The 20,012-nt window shown below is 46.2% G+C and overlaps 4 protein-coding genes across 4 annotated transcripts in view; 3 read left to right on the top strand and 1 right to left on the bottom strand.

The window, feature by feature from the left end:
- The window catches only part of LOC140188978 (uncharacterized), a 595,826-nt gene that overhangs the window by 460,604 nt on the left and 115,210 nt on the right, over positions 1-20,012 (bottom strand). The gene's annotated exons all lie outside the window — the stretch shown is intronic.
- On the top strand, positions 1,207-1,581 carry LOC140189307 (histone H2B 1/2-like). Its single transcript, XM_072246017.1, has one exon. It carries the CDS (start codon positions 1,207-1,209, stop codon positions 1,579-1,581), a length of 375 nt encoding a protein of 124 aa, XP_072102118.1.
- Positions 2,423-20,012, top strand: part of LOC140188979 (uncharacterized) — a 507,794-nt gene continuing 490,204 nt past the window's right edge. Inside the window, exon 1 of the mRNA XM_072245640.1 lies at positions 2,423-2,802. Within this exon, the coding sequence (XP_072101741.1) occupies positions 2,423-2,802 (380 nt within the window). The remainder of the gene's footprint in view (positions 2,803-20,012) is intronic.
- LOC140188896 (histone H1-like) lies at positions 12,890-13,537 on the top strand. The gene has a single exon (XM_072245551.1). It carries the CDS (start codon positions 12,890-12,892, stop codon positions 13,535-13,537), a length of 648 nt encoding a protein of 215 aa, XP_072101652.1.

Consider the following 20,012-nt stretch of genomic DNA (forward strand, 5'->3'; position numbering starts at 1 on the left):
CTTGTACAACTGCAGTAGTACCTCCCTGCTCCTGTACTCGAATCCTCTCGCTATAAATGCCAGCATACCATTTGCCTTTTTCACCGTCTGCTGTACCTGCATGCCCACTTTCAATGACTGGTGTATAATGACACCCAGGTCACGTTGCACCTCCCCTTTTCCTAATCGGCCACCATTCAGATAATAATCTGTTTTCCTATTTTTGCCACCAAAGTGGATAACTTCACATTTATCCACATTAAATTGCATCTGCCATGAATTTGCCCACTCACCCAACCTATCCAAGTCACCCTGCATCCTCTTAGCGTCCTCCTCACAGCTAACACTGCCACCTAGCTTCGTGTCATCCGCAAACTTGGAGATGCTGCATTTAATTCCCTCATCCAAGTCATTAATATATATTGTAAACAACTGGGGTCCCAGCACTGAGCCTTGCGGTACCCCACTAGTCACCGCCTGCCATTCTGAAAAGGTCCCGTTTAATCCCACTCTTTGCTTCCTGTCTGCTAACCAACTCTCCACTCACACCAATACCTTACCCCCAATACCGTGTGCTTTAAGTTTGCACACTAATCTCCTGTGTGGGACCTTGTCAAAAGCCTTCTGAAAATCCAAATATACCACATCCACTGGTTCTCCCCTATCCACTCTACCAGTTACATCCTCAAAAAATTCTATGAGATTCGTCAGACATGATTTTCTTTTCACAAATCCATGCTGACTTTGTCCGATCATTTCACCGCTTTCCAAATGTGCTGTTATCACATCCTTGATAACTGACTCCAGCAGTTTCCCCACCACCGACGTTAGGCTATTAACTGTGTGTTTTCCTCATTCCATCTGCTTTTCTAGCAGATACGACGGGCCGAATGACCGAATACTGTCGCTGTAGTTGGTCCATTTTGTATTTTAGATTTCCTTCCTGCGGAATTAACCGGCAGCAGCAACTCACCACATCGGCGACAGTTCCCAGTCCACGGCGTTACCCAAAACGAACACTGGGTAGGGCAGAACGAGTTCTGATTGGTTGAACGAATTCCTTTAGCTATCCAATCAAATTATCTTACTGCATGGACGTTACTTCAAATAGCCATTGAGAAACATAGGCATCCCATCCCTCATTAGCATACACCTCTGGGCGCTGCCTATTTAATTCGTGCTCCGAGCCCGTTTTGCTTATTTGTGGTTCTGAAGCGGTCAGCTGAAATGCCTGAGACAGCGAAACCCGCTCCGAAGAAGGGCGCCAAGAAAACTCTGCCCAAACCAGCGGGTAAGGCAGGGAAGAAGCGCAAGAGGCTGAGGAAGGAGAGTTACTCCATCTACATCTACAAAGTGATGAAGCAGGTTCACCCCGATACTGGCATCTCCTCCAAGGCCATGAGCATCATGAATTCATTCGTCAACGACATCTTCGAGCGCATCGGGGGCGAGGCTTCCCGCCTGGCCCATTACAACAAGCGGTCAACCATCACCTCACGGGAGATCCAGACCGCCGTGCGCCTGCTGCTGCCCGGGGAGCTGGCCAAGCACGCCGTTTCCGAAGGGACAAAGGCGGTGACCAAGTACACCAGCTCCAAGTAAAGCTCCCCAGTGAGATGATCGGAAACACAACGGCTCTTTTAAGAGCCACTCACGATTTCACTGAGAGAGTTGTACTAGCATTTAGGCAATACATGGCGCACGTTTTATGTGTGGTGACTTTTACAGGAGCTAAAGAGCGGTTGGAATATCCGCTTCATCTTCCCTCAATAATCCTGGTGTTTAACATTCCTCCCACTCCCGTTGCTGTTTTAGCTGTGGGTTCAGGAGTTTATTAGTTGGAGTTAGGTAACTTCTCTGAATCTCATTTTAATTCGAGGCCGGAACGACTTCACGGTTCTTTCATACAACAGTTTTTAAAAAAAAAAAATTGCAGACTAGCCGCTGGTCACAGTTTGTCCATAACCTGCTAACGTTTACACAATGACTGGCACCGGGCAGAAGCTGAGTGTCAGATTTACTCGGTTCCTTTACGAGTTGAAAGAAATTTGAGTGCCCAGACACTCCATTATCAACTACACTTACATTAAATGTGCCCGGTTTCAGTAACAGGGGGAAATACGAAGACCCAGTCCTCAAACAGATCAGCAATGATTTAATTTCAGATTAAATTTGAACAATGAGTTTTTTTGGCGGGCTTTTTCCAATTTTCAGAGTACTTTGGGGAGGAGATGGTTACACTGCGCGCTTCTACCTTTACGGGCTCTTGATTGGTGATTAAGGCAGTTCGTCGATTGGGCCATTTCTTTTCACCAATGAAAACAAGCAGCATTAAACCAATCACAAGCATTAGTTTGCATTCTCAAAGAAGGTATAAAAATGCGAGTTGGGGCGGGGTGAACATTCCCTCACTGTCGTTGGAGCGGTTACTGTGACTTTGAAAATGTCTGGACGTGGAAAAAGCGGCGCCGGCAAAGTTCGGTCCAAGGCCAAATCTCGCTCATCTCGGGCTGGACTGCAGTTCCCGGTCGGCCGAGTTCATCGACTCCTAAGAAAGGGCAACTATGCTGAGCGGGTGGGTGCCGGAGCCCCTGTTTATCTGGCTGCTGTGCTCGAGTATCTGACAGCTGAAATCCTCGAATTGGCCGGCAATGCAGCCCGGGACAATAAGAAGACCCGCATCATCCCCCGACACCTGCAGCTGGCCGTCCGCAACGACGAGGAGCTGAACAAGCTGCTAGGAGGGGTGACTATCGCTCAGGGCGGTGTGTTACCCAATATCCAGGCTGTGCTGTTGCCCAAGAAAACTGGCGGTGCCAGTAAGTGAGGCGACGTAAACTGAACCTATTTACCCAAAGGCTCTTTTCAGAGCCACTCACAGTGTCTGTGGAAGGGCTGAACAGCGGGTGATTACCGTTCGGAGTAACTCGGCTGTGTATCTGACACGGCCCCGATCGGAGGCATCCCTGGTAACGTTTTCTCTCCTTCCGTCGTGTTTCTTCCGCGAATTAAATCGGTATAAGTCTGCAGAGTACGCGGTCCGCTTCGCCCTGACTCATTTCCCGTCTCTGCTGGCTGAATGGAGCTCTCTCCCCTTGCGGGGCGGGGAAATTAACTTTCAGAGTCAGCCCCCGGAGGGTGAATTTAATCTCCGATCATTGAACGATTCCGGTCTTCATGACCTGAAACCGCGTTGTCTGGGTTTGACATTGCGGGTTGACCCTGGACCGTTCCGCTGATCGCTTCATGAGCAATTCCCACCGCCTCACAGAACAATATTGATTTGCAGCTTTACATTTATCTACAAAAGTACATTTACCATATGGAACTGACAGTATTTACTGAAAATCTCGTCCGCCTGGGTCTCTGAAATATAAATGAACATTTGCAAAGTCGGGGTCAGTTTGGTCAGATCTCCCGAGACACGGCTCCCTCTGTGAGGCGGTGGGTCGCTCTGATACAGACTTTTGTTTGTGCCAGGAAGAAAAGGGAGGGGGTGGGTGGATCGACAAGGAGGTTCAGTGCTGTCCTGTCTCTAATAGGAACTTCTAAATACTGATTGATAAAACTGGACACACAGAATAAATTCTGCGCCACCAACCCTTTTGCAGTGCGGCGGTCCCAGTATACATGATGCGGCAATCCCCAGGGATGTCTTCTCTAAGTACCACTGAGATGTTCTCTCTGGTCAAACACATCTCTCCCCTCCACTCCATCGTACCTGTAGCATTTGTATTGTGAAACTGATCTGCCGGTCCTGCCCCTCCGACAATCATTTTTCTGTTGGGGATATAATATCCCAGTCTCCTGCACGGATCCATGCCCAGGGGCCATCTTCTGTTCAGAGAACAAAGGACAGTACAGGAGTGGCCCTTTGGCCCTTCTCTACATATTCTTGTGACTGTCTAAATTTCCTTAAATACTCCTGTGCTCTCTGCCTCTGCCACCACCCCTGACAGTGCATTCCATGTCTCCATCAATCTGTTGTCTTCACTTTCTTCCTCTGACCTTAAATACATGCCTTCTGTGAAAAATATTACTGGCTGTCTACACCAACTATGACCACAAAATTCCACAGGTTTCTATCAAATCTCTCCTGAGCCGACGCCACTCCAGAAGAAAAAAGTTTCAGCATGTCGAGCCTCTCCTCAGCGCACACCTCCTCCAGACATCCTGCTCCAAACCCTCCACATGCTTCCTATAATGAGGTGATCAGAACTGAACACGATACTCTCAATGTGGCCTAACCAGCATTTTATAAACCTGTAACATCATGTCCTGGGGCTTGAACTCAGTGCCTTGCCTGATGAAGGTAAACATACCATACACCAACTTTACCTCCCTGTCAACCTGTGCTCCCAGTTTTAGGGAACCGATGTCTCTGAACCTCAACATCCTTCTCTTTGTCAATACTGTTAATGTTCCTGCCATTAACTGTGTACACACCCTTGATGTTGGATCTCCCAAAGTGCAGCCCTAGGTATCCTTTTCACCACAACGAATGTATGGAATGCAATGGGATTATCTTCAATCCTACTTGCCGGAGATTTTTCATCAGTGTTTCCAGCTCTCCAAACATTCTTGAGTTCCCCTGTTTTTTAAATATAGTCCTCAAACACCCTGTTTGATTACAGATTCCTAAGCCTTACTTATGCTTCTTCCTCCTCCTTGATTAAATTAACTTCCTGTCACATCATCCAAGGTTCCTGAACCTTGCCATTCTTGACCCTCCCTCTTACTGGAAAAAACTGGCCCTGAAACACTGCACTGGTCTTTCAACAAACTCCAGGTCAGATGTGGATTTGCCTCAAAATCCATCGTTACATATTGCTGTGCCTGGCATCTAACTCAGCTTCAATCTCTCCATTCAGTGACTGGTGTTCTGTTTCACATCCCCCTGTCAATCTCGTTTCAACCCTCATAGGGAGCAGCAATGAACCTCATGATCCTGACCGCCCTCCAGTAAAACTGCAAACCATCCCTCTTGTAAATGTCACCACAACACCAGAAGAGGTTCCAATGTTCTGTAATCCTGAAACCCTGTCCCTGTATCAGCTCCTTAGCCACACATTCATCAGCTCTCACTTTCTGTTTGTATCCCTACCACCACAGGGCACTAGGAGTAAACTGGAGATTACAACATTTCAGGTTCTGCTCCATAACTTCTTCCCTAACTCTCTGTGGGACATCATCCCTTTTCTACCTGTCCATTGGTACCGATGTGAATCACCATCTCTGGCTGAATGAACACCATCCCCCTGTTCTGTATCTGCTCCGAGATGTCCCTGACTCTCAGAGTATTTACAACTTTTAAAACCAACAAAAAGCAACAAAAAAAGTCATAAAGAGAGGAAAAAGTTAGAATACGAAGGTAAGCTAGCCACTGGTATTAAAGAGTATACCGAAAGTTTCTTCAGATATACAAAGTGTAAAAGAGAGGCAAAAGTAGATATTAGTTCATTGGAAGATGTTACTGGAGAGGTAGTAATGGGGTACAGGAAAATGGCAGACAATCTGAATAAGTATTGTGCATCAGTCTTCACTGGGGACGATATTAGCAGTCTGCTGGAAATTCAAGAGAATCAGCGGGAAGAAATGAGTGATTTTGCCTTTACTAGGGAGATGGTCCTTGGGAATCTGAAAGGTCTGAAGGTAGAGAATTCACTTGGACCAGATTATCTACACCAGTGCTATGAAAGATGTGGCTGAAGAGATTGTGGCAGTTTTAGTAATAATCTTTCCATAATCTCTGGATTCTGGTGTGGTTCCAGAGAACAGGAAAATTGCAAAGGTCATCCACTCTTAAAGAAGAGGGAGAAGCAGAAGAAAGCAAATCATAGGCCAGCTAGTCCGATCTCAGTGGTTGGGAAGATGATGGAGTCAATTGTCAAGGATGTATTTTTGGGTACTTGGCAACACATGAAAAAATAGGCCAAAGTCAGCATGGTTTCCTTTAATCAGTCCTCACCAAAGACTTGTGTATCTGCAACACTTCTTCCCAACTCTCGTACTCAGTGACATGAATGATGAAGGCCGGCAGATCAAACCCCATCTTCACCACCGTACCTAGCTGAGACGTCACTTTCAGTGAATTACACATTCACATGGACATTATTTATATAAATTGCAAACAACAAAGGTCCTGTCACCCAGTGGCACACCACTAGACAGACAGCTCCAGTCTGAGACACAACCCTCAACCATCAGCCTCTGCCTCCTGTCACCGAGGCAATTATGGAATCGATCAACTATCTCCCCAGATTCCAGTTTCTAGATCTAACCTTCCAGACTATAGTCAAAGGCCTGGCTAATGTCCATATAAACAACATCCACAGCCCTAACCTCATCTACACCCTTGTGAAACCCCTCAAAGGGCTGCAAGAAATTACCAGACATAATTTTCCTTGCACAAAACTGTGCTGACTGTCTTGAATCAAACCAAATTTTGGTGGATCCTGTTCTTCAGAAACTCCTCCAACAAATTACAGACTGATGGGCCTGTAGTTTCCACTACCCTTTTTGAACAATGGCAGCGCATAAACCATCAGTCCTGAAGTCACAGGAGCAGGATTAGGCCTTTTGGCCCATTCAGTCTGTTCTGCCATTCCATCATATATCCCTCTCAACCCCATTCTCCTGCCTTCTACCCATAAACTTTGATACCCTTAATAATAATTAAAAATCTACTAACCTCTGCTTTAAAAAAAAAACACTGACTGCCTTTATGGCTGCCTGTGGAAATGAAATCCATTGATTCATCACCTTCTGACTAAAGAAATTACTCATCTCTATTCTAGAGGGGCATCTTTTTATTGAGGGTGTGGTTTGGTTCTAGATTCCTCCATTATTGGAAACATCCTCTCACATCAACGCTATCTAGGCCGTTCAATATTCAATGTGTTTCTATAAGATTCTCCCTCATTCTTCTAGACTCCAGTGACTGCAGGCCCAGATCATCAAATGATTATTACATCCTAACTCTTTCAGTCCTGGGATCATTCTCGTGAATTTCCACTACAGCCTCTGCAATGCCAGCACATCCTTTCTTAGAGAAGTTACCCAAGCCTGCTCATGATACTCCAAATGAGGTCTGACCAAAGCCTCAGCATTAGATCCTTGTTTTATTTTCTAGTTCTCTTGAAATGCATGCAAGTATTACATTTGCCTTCCTCACTACCAACTCAATGTGTGCATTAACCTTTAGGGAATCGTGCACTAAGACCCTTCACACAACTGATTTCTGTTCTCTCCCTGTTCAGAAAGAGCCTAGGGTGTTATTCCTCCTACCGGAGTACATGACCACACACTTCATTACACTGTATTTCATCTGGCACTTCCTTGTCCATTCTCCAAATCTGTCCAAGTGCTACTGCAGACTCCCTGCTTCCTCAACACTGCCTGCCTCTTCATATCATCCACAGTCTTGGCCTCAAAACTATCAATTCCACATTAGTCACCCTGTCCAATCATGTGCAACCTCAACTGGTGCCTGAGATGAAGCAAAATAATCTCTCCCCTGGCCTCCACAGTGTATTCTCCAGCTTCCCACAAAGTACGAGAATGTACCTGATAAAGCCCTGGAGATTTAACAACCTTAAAGAATTTTTGCAATGGTGAAATAACTGTCAGAAATATTCATGGAAAGCCTCTCCTATTTCATTTGCCTCCACACACAGATGGCCATGTTCACCTCCAAGGGTGATTCTGTGTCTAACTTAACTTTTCCTATGAATATACCAAGAGAATCTCTTGGATTTTGCTCACTTTGCCTTCTGAATCATGATATCCTCCTTTTACCCTCCTAACTTTTATTAGAGATCCTATCTCTAATAATATTCTCGAATAATTTCCCGAACATTGATCCAAGACTCACCAATCTGTAATTTGTCTCCATTGCCTGAGGAACAACATGCCCTGGAATATCAACATTCCCTTCTCTGATCTCACTATCCTCCATGACCACATTGATGAATACTGCTGAGAAGTACAGGTTTAGTCCTTCGCACACTTCAGACATAAACTCTCTCCTCTGTGCTTGTGTTGTCGTACCCTCTCCGCAGTGCCCCTTCTCACCAAAGTTATTTCTTCTTCCCGTTTCACACTTCTGATTCTCTCTCTAACTTCTCTCTTACTTGTTTCATGTTGCCAGAGGCTTTCTCCAATTTCTACTTCTGAAATATTCCTTATCCTTCATTTTCTTTCAGTCTGAATTCATAACATCTCTCACTATGCCCCTCTGCCAGACTTTACCATCCTTGTGTTTCCTCCTCATAGAAACAGTTCTGTCTGAATTCTGACCCGATTGCTTTTAAACATCATTTACATGTTCAATGTAGACAGTTGCAATTAACTGTACCCCAAATGACCATATTACCACCGGGTCCAGTCTTGTCCCTATTTACTGTTCCGAAAATTAAACTTCTATCAATGGCCAGGCTCATTTCCCAATACAATGTTTTCTATGACATTTATAGCGAGAGGATTCGAGTACAGGAGCAGGGAGGTACTACTGCAGTTGTACAAGGCCTTGGTGAGACCACACCTGGAGTATTGTGTGCAGTTTTGGTCCCCTAATCTGAGGAAAGACATCCTTGCTATAGAGGGAGTACAAAGAAGGTTCACCAGATTGATTCCTGGGATGGCAGGACTTTCATATGAAGAAAGACTGGATGAACTGGGCTTGTACTCGTTGGAATTTAGAAGATTGAGGGGGATCTGATTGAAACGTATAAGATCCTAAAGGGATTGGACAGGCTAGATGCAGGAAGATTGTTCCCGATGTTGGGGAAGTCCAGAACGAGGGGCCACAGTTTGAGGATTGAGGGGAAGCCTTTTAGGACCGAGATTAGGAAAAACTTCTTCACACAGAGAGTGGTGAATCTGTGGAATTCTCTGCCACAGGAAACAGTTGAGGCCAGTTCATTGGCTATATTTAAGAGGGAGTTAGATATGGCCCTTGTGGCTATGGGGGTCAGGGGGTATGGAGGGAAGGCTGGGGCGGGGTTCTGAGTTGGATGATCAGCCATGATCATAATAAATGGCGGTGCAGGCTCGAAGGGCCGAATGGCCTGCTCCTGCACCTATTTTCTATGTTTCTATGTTTCTATGGCTCCCTTCCTGGGTTAGACTATCCACTTAAATGTTAAGTAACATCCCAGTATTCTTCTAACATATTCGGTGATATCTAAGCCCCTGACTCTAAGGGAGTCCCAGTCAACATTGGGGAAATTAGTCACCCACTGCAACTACCCTGTTGCTTTTACATCTTTCATTACCTGCTGCATTTCTGTTCCTTTATCTCCTGCCGGCATTTGGGAGGCCTGTGGTATAACCCCATCAGTGAATGCACCTCTCTTATCCTGAGCTCCATCCACATTGTCCCACTGGATGAACCCTCCTGTGTGTCCTCTCTTAGTCCCTCACCCACAATTCCATATAAAGTCTGATCTGCCATCAGCCTTCCTTGTATGTCAATCCCACTTCCCTGATTTTACAAAACATTTATCTTCCTTCTCTTTGAATCTTTTCAGTTATCCAGCCTCCCCATTCATCTCAGTTGGGGAATTCCAGTGTTTGTTATACAGTGTTTTTTTAATCATTTGTGGCCTTGTAGAACAGTGCAGGCATGTACTCTGGTTTCCTGTAGTCCACAGTTTTGAGTGCCACAGTCCCACACAGTCATCAGATTATGTAAAAGGAGAGGGAGTTTGATGAAGTGAACCTGGGCAGTTGGCACATTTTGCATGTCACAGCTCCCGAGGAAATGTTTGATTGCCCATAATTCGGAACGTGGCAAGATCCAATAAAAAGAAGTTAGACTTAACCAGAGCGGTCATTGTATGAGTGGGCCAGAATTGGAGTGGGGAGTTCAGGTTTCGTCCCTTCTGAGAGATGTAGGCCACAGGTAGATATATTTTGATTTAATCTTTATTTCTTTTGTATTACACATTTAGAGCAGAGGGGATGCCAGACAAGATACTTGTCTTGATGGAAGGAGACAGAGGGTGGTCATGGCAGCTTGTTATTCAGGTTGGAGGCCTCTGACCAGTGACAGTCACAGGGATCGGTGCTGGTACTGTCAATTGTCATCTACATTAACAATTTTCTGACATTGTAGTGACAGTGAGTTTGCAGATGACAGCAATGTTGGTGGTAGTGTGGACTGTGAAGATTGTGTGAGAGTACAATAGGATGGAGATTAACTGGGGAAGTCGGCCAAAAAATGGCAGAAGGATATTGATGTGGACAAGTTTCAGGTGTTGCATTATGAGAAGTTCAACCAGGGAAGGATCTGCACAGTAAATTCTTGTCCCTTGGAGAGTATTACAGAAGAGGGCCATGAAATACAGAAACATCATTCACTGAAAGAGACAACACAGATAGTCAGGATGGTGAAGGTGGTGTTTGGCCTATTTGTCTTCATTGATCAGGGAACTGAGTAGTGAATTTGGGATGCCGTATGACAGCTGTAAAAGTCAAAGTGAGACCAGACTGTATTTTGCACAGTTCTGGTCATCCAGTTGCAGGAAAGATGTCATGAAGCTGGCAAGTGTGGAGGGAAGTTTGATGAGAATGTTACTGACACTGGAGGACTTTAATTATCAGCAGAAGCTGGACAGACTGGGACTCTCTTTCTCTCTCCTGAGAGAGTAAGGAGCTGTCTGGTGACCGTCCAGAGGTTTACAAAATCAGTAGGTGAGCACTCTTTTTGTAGGGTAGGGAAGCCTAAATTTACAGGGTAATTGTTTAAGATGAAGGGGAAACATTTAAAAGCTACCTTATGGGTGGGGGATGTTGCATCTTTGAATAAGGAGACCAACACTTCACTGATAAGAGGGGTTTTGATGAGGTCTTGTAAGTATAGGTTTTAAATAAAATGATGAATGATGATTTTGATGGGATTAATCTGCCGGCCTCCCAATCGGCTCAGATATTGTGCAGCAGACATATTAGTAAATCACACAGAGGGGTAATGGGAACAAGTTTACAGCAGTTGGGCATATCAACTTTCCCAGATTACCTTGTATGAAAAGTTTCAGTCTCCAGGAGAAATTTGGCAGACACAGGATCGGTTCATCCCTCAGCAGAAACAGTATTTAAAAGGGAGGATGAGGCAACCATCGCTAACAACAGAAGACAAAGGCAGCATAAAAGAACATGAGAGGGCAAAGAATATCACCAAAATTAATGGGAAGCTAAAGGAATGGGAAACTTAAAAAAAACAGAACAACTATAATAACAATATGCAGAAATCAGATGAATTATGAAAGTAACTGGCCAATAATAGAAACAAGATACAAAAAAGATTTATTTTCAGATATATGAAGAGTAAAAGAGGCAAGAATGGACAAGGTTTTAGGTTTCCTATTCTCATCTTCAGACTCACACCCCTCCCTGATCCTCTTTTTACACGATTTAGTTTATTCTGTATTTCTTATTTTAATTGTTTTTTTTAAGAAATTGCTCTGTACTGCTGTAGCAAAACAACAAAGTTAATGACATATGTCCGTGATAATGAACATGATTTTGAATTTGATACTAATCACCTTCACTGATCAATGCCAGTGCACAAAAGTTTTATTAATGAGTTGGAGTAACTTCCCTCAACTTTACTTAGAAGGATGTCGCGGATTACAGGGTGCTCATGATCACTTAGGGAAGAGGGTCAAGTGTGGCAAATGCATTTCAATACAGATAAGTGTGAGGCGGTGCATATTGGAAAGTCAAACCAATGTAGAACTTACACTATGAAAGATCGGTCATTGGGGACTGGAATGGGCCGGAGAGATTTAGGGGTAAAGTGAACACAGTTCATTGAAAGTTGTGTCACTTGCAGACAGGGTGGTGAAGAACGGGGTTTAACATGCTGGTCTTCATTAGTCAGGGGATAGAGTATATCAGTTGTGACATTATGTCACAGTTGTGTAAATGACTGGAGGACACACTTGCCGATTTGTATACAGCTCTTGTCACCATTATAGGAAACGTGGTTAAACTGGGGAAAGTGTGGAAAAGATTTCCAAGGTATATCTCCCGGACCCGAGGTTCTCAGTTACATAGTCAGTTTGGCCAGACAATGTCCTTTGTCCTTTATTCCTTGGAATCAGAATCAGATTTATCACCGTGTTATATGACGAGGAACCTGTCGTTTTGTTCTGACAGCAGTACAGGCCTCTGAAGGTGCAGATGTGAACATTGTGTCAGCATAACGCCAAGAGATTCTGGGAATGGCGAACAACGCGGCCAAAATGCTGGAGGAACCCAGCAAGTCAGGCAGCATCTCCCACCAGAGTCCTGATGAAGGGACTCGGCCCGAAATGTCGACTGTTCATTCTCAGCATTGATGCTGCCTAACTTGCTGATTCAGAGAGAGTGTTTTAAAGCGGCGGGCGGATTAGACGAGTATCACTGTGTTTGTGGGTCCGAACACATCGCCGGATTTCCCAGCGCCTCCTGTACAAAATGAAAAGATTTCTCTGTTATGGGATCGCCCCACTCCCCAGCTCAGTCCCGAAGCGGGAATTAACCGCAAAGTTTTAGTTAGTTTCAAAATTTCAGCCGAAAAGCAGAGAACAGGTCAACAAAATGGAGAGAGATCGCGGGCAGTGCAGTAATCAAACGGGTTAAAATAGAAAGTGCTGCCTTTAATCCCGATTAAACTCTCCTTCCGGCGAACTTTGCGGCCTCAGTGACGGACAAGGACCAGTCTGAGTCTCTGGAGTGTCCGATTTTAATTGGAATCGGAGAGTTTTTGAGGAGAGAGAAACACAGAAAAATGAAGTCTCCGGAAGCTGACAGCAGGATGTCTCCGCCCCGTCCGCTCGCTGTCTTTAAATTGCTCTGGGCCGCCGCCTTTCGCTTCAGTTCTCATTCAGTCTGATTGTGAGAAGCATTTTCCAGAGTCGCCGACATGACCGAGACAGCACCCGCCGAAACGGCTCCTCCAGCCGCACCCGCCGCCGCAAAGACGACTCCCAAGAAGAAGGCGGCCGCCCGGAGCAAACCAGCCGGTCCCAAGCTGGGCGAACAAATCGATAAGATTGTGGCGGATTGTCGCGATAGGAAGGGGATGTCCGCTGTGGCCATCATGAAGGCTCTGACCAGCAGCGGTGTCGATGTGGGGAAACGTTGCGCCCAGATCAGGATGTGCATAAGGAAGAGAGTGGAAAGCGGCTCCTTGGTTCAGACCAAGGGCGCGGGTCTTTCGGGATCCTTTAAATCCGGTCAAGAAAAAAGTGCTGTGAAAGCGGTGAAGAAAGCGAACAAGCCATCGGTAAAGAAATCTGCCATCAAGAAATCTCCCAGCAAGAAGTCTGGCGCCAAGAACCCAGCGGCTAAGAAAGCGGTAGCTAAGAAACCAGCGGCTAAAAAAGCGGCAGCTAAGAAACCAGCGGCTAAAAAAGCGGCAGCTAAGAAACCAGCGGCTAAAAAAGCGGCAGCTAAGAAACCAGCGGCTAAAAAAACGGCAGCTAAGAAACCAGCGGCGTCGAAGCCAAAGAGCCCCAAGAAACTCGCAGCCCCGAAGAAGGCGGCCAAGAAGACAGCAGTCAAAAAGTGAATTGAGATATACCGTTTGTAAGTGTTTGAACCCAACGGCTCTTCTCAGAGCCACCCACATCTCAGAAAAGAGCTGATCGTGAATATTGTGATTCCCGCTGTGGGTCCGACTGAGTTTTGCGGGGGAACTTACCGCATAAAACCCGATTTTCCCGGTACCTCTCTGACATTCAGAGCGGCCCTGACGTCCCAGATTTGAAGTGAAACACTGCGTTTCACTCGGGTTGTGTGTGTGTGAGAGAGAGTGAGACCGGTGGGGTGGTCTGCAGGCCCAGTTCCTTCTCCCGCTCCAGGACAGCGTGACTGAGATTCCGCGCCTCGCATCCCAAAGCCCGATTCAGCTGAGTTGATTGGGAACTGCTGAAGCCTATGTGAGAGGGGGAGGGGGCGTCTTGAGAGAGGGATCTGTCTCTGGGGATGGACTGCAGGGGGAAGATATATGATAACCTACCCGGCGACTTTGCCGACTGACCTTCAATCAGGTACCAGCTACAAAAGTTTATTTACACAACATTTACAAGAATAAAATCAAAAATATATAATTACCGCTCTCGGAAATCTCCCACTGTACCCATCGCGACCGCATGCTCCCACTCCAAGGACAGCCGGGCATGTCGAAAGCAAACAAAACGGTAACAGCCGCAGCAGTTGTACATGCCAGGTTTGTGGGAGAAGTGAAGGGCCAGATGAGACCCTGACAGGGAGGGAGCGCGTTCATCTCCTGTCTCTCGCTGAATTAACCTGTCGGCACAGAACAGCTGATGATTGCGGTCAGTTAATGCAAAACCGAACAACCCCATCAGGAAGGCAGATCGTCACTACAATAATCAGCAAGCGACAGCCCTTTCCTTTGCTGTGGTAGTGGCTCTTAAAAGAGCCTTTTCTTGTGCTTGTTGTGGAGGCTGGGTTCAGGCGCGCTCCCCGCGGATGCGGCGGGCCAACTGGATGTCCTTGGGCATGATGGTGACTCGCTTGGCGTGGATGGCGCACAGGTTAGTGTCCTCAAACAGCCCGACCAGGTAAGCCTCGCTAGCCTCCTGCAGGGCCATGACGGCCGAGCTCTGGAAGCGCAGATCGGTTTTGAAGTCCTGAGCGATCTCCCGCACCAGGCGCTGGAAGGGAAGTTTGCGGATGAGCAGCTCGGTGGATTTCTGGTAGCGCCGGATCTCCCGCAGAGCCACGGTGCCGGGCCGGTAGCGATGAGGCTTCTTCACTCCGCCGGTGGCTGGAGCGCTCTTCCGCGCCGCTTTGGTCGCCAACTGTTTGCGAGGAGCTTTCCCTCCGGTCGATTTACGCGCTGTCTGCTTGGTACGGGCCATTCTCCTTCAGAACCGACAACACAGGCTGAAATACAGGAACAAGATAGACGAAACGTGCTTCAGGACAGGATTTTATACTTTTGGAAAGGGTCTGCCCATCACCTCTGATTGGCTGAACCAGGTGTCTATTAAGGTTCCTTACTGCGATTGGTTGATTCCTTTCCTGTAGGCTGGCGGCGAATAAAAATTTACGACAAATAAAAATTTGCCGAGCGGTCGGACTTCATTCATGCAGAGTGATTGGCGCCGGATTAATTTAAAATCGCCTGGCAATTGAAGACCACCCAGCAACGGTGCTTGATTGCATTTTATTTACAATTAATTGTATGACGAATTATACAAATTCAGTTTCGTTTAATAAATTTAATATCTAATTTCCTCAGTTAAGATTTAAATTCACAACTGCAGAATCGTTCTCTAAACGAGTGAACTGATTTCTGTTCGAAACTGATAGAGGATTAAAATCGATCCTAATGCAGGTTTTGCGGTAATCACTGACTGGAAAGGCAGAATTGCAGTATGTTTCAAGCGGAATCGATCAATCTGTTTCAAATGCAACCCAACTGAATGTATCGATAAAAAATAATTAAAAGTCTGCGGATACGGCTCCGTTTGTGAGGCGGTGGGTGGCTCTTAGAAGAGCCTTTGTTTTGTGCTCGGGAGGAAGTGGGAGTTTTTCAGCCGCCGAAGCCATAGAGAGTGCGGCCCTGGCGTTTCAGAGCGTACACCACATCCATGGCAGTCACCGTCTTGCGCTTGGCGTGTTCAGTGTAGGTGACCGCATCCCGGATCACATTCTCCAGGAAAACCTTCAGCACCCCGCGGGTCTCCTCGTAGATCAGACCCGAGATCCGCTTGACGCCGCCACGGCGAGCCAGACGGCGGATGGCCGGTTTGGTGATGCCCTGGATGTTATCACGGAGCACTTTACGGTGCCGCTTGGCTCCGCCTTTGCCCAGTCCTTTGCCTCCTTTCCCTCTGCCAGACATGATGCTGCTTCACTCAGGTCGCTGCTCACTGACAAACTGCCTGCTGCTGTCTCCGTTTATACACAGCGCCCCGACCTGCCCGAGAAACGCGCAGAGAGACAGAGGCGGGGAGGGGAGGAGACAGAGTCAGAGTGACGGACAGAGCCGAGAGCGGCCTCTCATCGTCCAGCTCCGCTTTCACTTTACCACAACAGCCAATTTCCAACGATTCATCCGACACAAAGCGCTCCAGCGAAAAACAAAACTCCCTCACACACCACGTACATACTAGGGGTTTTCTGGGAATTTGCCGATTCTCCTGCTTTAAATTAAAGGAAGTGCTTTTCCATTCTACAAATCCCCGAGGACCTCGGTCTGTCCCTCCCGGCCCCATGACCAGTGTCAGCGCCCTCACACACAGCAGTTGGTGGGCGAGGGTGCAGTCACTTCCAGTGATGAGGGGGTTGATTCATTAGAACAATTGTTCCTCTGGGTCGTCAGGGAAATGAAAGACTGGTCACATACAAGAACAGGATACATAACCAGATATATAGACCGCGCTTCTGGCGCCTTCTAAAGCCCAGGTAAAGGGGTGGCTGAGGAGCTGGTGCGAGGTGGGTGGGGGCTTCAGGTACAAGGATCTTTGGGTCTCAAGGGAAACGAGAGGCGGGTCCAAGGAGGAGGGGAGCCAATATGTTTCCGGGGAGCCTTCTTCGTGCTGCACGGAAGGGTTTAAACGAGCAGGGATGTTAAGTCCTACACAGTGGTTTTAGAGAACTAGGTTAAAAAACAGCAGGACTTCCAGGATTGTAATCGCGGAATTGTGACCAAAACCATGCGCTAGTGTGGTGAGAAATCGATATTTCGCGCAGTTTAATATGTTGCTGAGGAACTGATGCAGGAGGGAGGTTTTCAGATTCATGGATTCATGGATGGTCCAGGCAGCTGGGAGACCGGGACAAACAAGACCATTTGCATTTGAACCGGACGGGAACCAATATCTTCACCAGGAGGTTTGATGGTGTCACTTGGCAGAGTTTGAACTGGAGTAGCAAGTGGGAGAATGTATGTCTGACAAGACAGTCTGAAAAGAACGAGAGCCAATGTCAGGCTAATAAACATGGTGGGATTGCTGGGCTAAAATGAGTTTATTTCAACATTAGGAGTTTTATGTTGTCGGACGGACAGGGCTGGCAGCTCAACATTCCTGGGTTTGATTGTTTTACATGTGAGTGGGGGTGGGAGGGGGGGGGTTAAAAGATGCAGAGGTTACCCCACTGGGAATGTCACTGCAAACTGGAAGGTTCATTTACAGAGGCAATCTGCAGTTACACTGTTGGGATGTTTGCACTGGCCCCACAATAACCAGTGGGGGGACTTTATCTTCCCTAGAATTGACTGGAATTTGCTCAATACTAAGAAGCGCAAGATTTCTTCAGTGAATCTGAGGAAAGTTTGAAACATTATGTCGAGCCCAACCAGAGTTGAGAACATGTGGGAATTAGTTTTGGGAAATGAACCAGACCAGGAGACAGCCAAGACTCAGTGAAAATTTTGGTATCTTATATTTTTCTGAGTTATGAGTAAGAATAAAATTAGATCTTGTAAGAAGGTACTAAATTGCAGGAGGGCAAGTTAGGACGTAGTAAGACAGAAGCCAAGGGGCATTGATTGGGAGCAGACACTGTCAGACAAGTCCATATCTGACATATCTGGCGTGGCTAGTGTAGATGAACTGAACAGACTGATGAGGGAGAGGGAGAAGTGCCCGACGCCAGCCCCCTAGGCCTGAGTTGACGTAGTAGTAGTAGTAGTGATTCAATGATTTTTTTTAAGTTATAAATGAGATTTTGAAACCCTGGTGGTTCCCTTGTGGCGGGGAAACGTACACTCATGCAGTGTTTTAGTGATAGGGAACTTGATAGTTAGTGGTACAAACAGGAGATACTGTGCACACAATAGAGACTCCAGGATGCTGTGTTGTCTCCCGGGTGCTGGGGTCCAGATGTATCAGGGTGGCTGCAGGATATTCTCAAGGGGAAGAGTGAACAGCCAGAGCTCGTGGTGCGTAATGGCACCAATGTCATTGCCAAAAAAGGGGATGAGGTTCTACAGACTGAGCATATAGTGACAGGAAATAGGGTGAAGAGAAGGTAGTAATTTCTGGATTACTCCTGGTGCCATGGGCGAGTGTAGCTAGGAATGGGCTTATAGCATATTTGAATGAGTGACTGAGGAGATGGTGCAGGGGGCAGGGTTCACGCTCGGATGATTGGAACTTTTTACTGGGCAAGGACTGATCTGTAGAACAGGGACGGGTTGCACCTGAACTGGAGGGGAACTATTATGTTGGCCAGGTGTTTTGCTAATGCTACTCAGAGTGTTTAAATTAGTTTTACAGGGGGATGCAAATGGGAACAGCAGTCAGTAAGTGAAGGATTGGACCCGAAGGTAGATATCAGTGAAAATATGGCCAAGCAATATCAAATTAACAGGTGTTATTAGACGTATATTTTCAATGGTGTGTATTGAATGTCAGGAATATTATGGATAAAGGTGATTAACGTAGAACGTGAATCAGTACATAGAACTACAATGTTGTGGCCATTACAGAGGCTTTGTTGAGAGATGGGCAGGGCTGCGTGATTAATCTACCAGGCTTTTGAAGTTTTTGAAAAGATAGAGAAGGAGGTAAAAGAGGTGTGAGTTGGACTACCATTCAGGGACAATATCACAGCTGCACTCAGGGGAGATCTAGTGGAGGGTTCAGACGCTGAGTGCATTTGGGTAGAACTCAAGAACAGGAAGGGTGTAATCAAACTAATGGGATTGTACTACTACCTAGTGTTGGGTAATGAGTCTATTCAGGTGGCTGCCCCCTCAGTGGGTGAGCAGTTAGCTGACAGGGACCACAACTCTCTCACTTTTAAGATAGTTATAGATAAGGATGGGGTATTTTTTAATCAGAGAAGGGAAAATTACGAGGGTATTATGCAATGACTCAGAAGGGTTAATTGGAAATAACTTTTCTTCTGGAAAATCCACATCAGACATGGGGAGAGTGTTTAAAGATCAATTGCACAGAGTACCGGAAAGGTATATTCCTCCTAGAGGGAAGGACAGGAATGGAAAGAGAAGGGAAATTTGGATGCCCACAGAAGTAATAAATTTAGTCAAGAAGAAAAAGGAAAAGTATGTCAAGTTTTGGAAGTTAGGATCAAATGGAGTAGATGAAGGTTATACAGAATCCAGAAAAGAACTAAAAAAGGAAATGTCTGAAAGCCAAGAGGGGCCATGAAAAGTCATTGGCAAGTAGAATTAAGGTAAATCCCAAGGTACTTTGTACATACATAAGATAAGAAGATAACTTGGGAGAGGGAAGGATACCTCAATGATAAAAAGAGAATCATTTGCTTGGATGTGCAGAATATGAGTGAAATACATCATAAGAACTTTGTTTCAGTATTTACCAAAGGGGAACGATTTGGACTAGGAGACAGTGTTGCATGCATAAATATGTCAGGGAGTTTGGAGGGCAAGGAGGTAGATCACTGTCTCAGAGCCCAATGTTAACCTGTCTTTAAAGAGAGTGAACTCTCGCAAGGTGGAAGGTCCCGATGGCGTATCTTCTGAGACTTTGAGAACCTGTGCCAACCAACTGGCGGGGATATTCAGGGGCATTTTCAACATCTCACTGCTACGGGCAGATGTTTCCACTTGTTTCAAAAAGGCAGCAATTATACGAGTGTCTAAGAAAAATAATGTGAGCTGCCTTAATGACTATGGTCTGGTAGCACTAACATCTACAGTGATGAAATGTCTTGACAGGTTGATCATGACATGACTGAACTCCTGGCTCAGCAAGATCCTGGACCCATTGCAATTTGCCTGTCACCACAATAGTTCAACGGCAGATGCAATCTCAATGATTCGTCACACGGCTTTAGCTCACCTGGACAACACAAACACTGATGACAAGACTGTTGCTTAGCATTTAATGCCATCATTCCCATAATCCTAATTGAGAAGTTGCAGAACCTAGGCCTCTGTCCCTCCCTCTGCTATTGAATGCTCAGCTTCCTAACCATTAGGCCACAATCTGTGCGGATTGGTGACAACCTCTTCTCTTTGTTGACAATCAACACTGGTGCACCTCAGGGGTGTGTGCTTAGCCCACTGCTCTACTCTC

The sequence above is a fragment of the Mobula birostris genome, chromosome 28 (assembly GCF_030028105.1).
Source record: "Mobula birostris isolate sMobBir1 chromosome 28, sMobBir1.hap1, whole genome shotgun sequence".
Classification (NCBI taxonomy): Eukaryota; Metazoa; Chordata; class Chondrichthyes; order Myliobatiformes; family Myliobatidae; genus Mobula; species Mobula birostris.

Bases quoted from the DNA above. Each gene is read 5' to 3' on its own strand.
- LOC140188896 (XM_072245551.1), top strand. From the start codon at position 12,890: ATGACCGAGACAGCACCCGCCGAAACGGCTCCTCCAGCCGCACCCGCC.
- LOC140189307 (XM_072246017.1), top strand. From the start codon at position 1,207: ATGCCTGAGACAGCGAAACCCGCTCCGAAGAAGGGCGCCAAGAAAACT.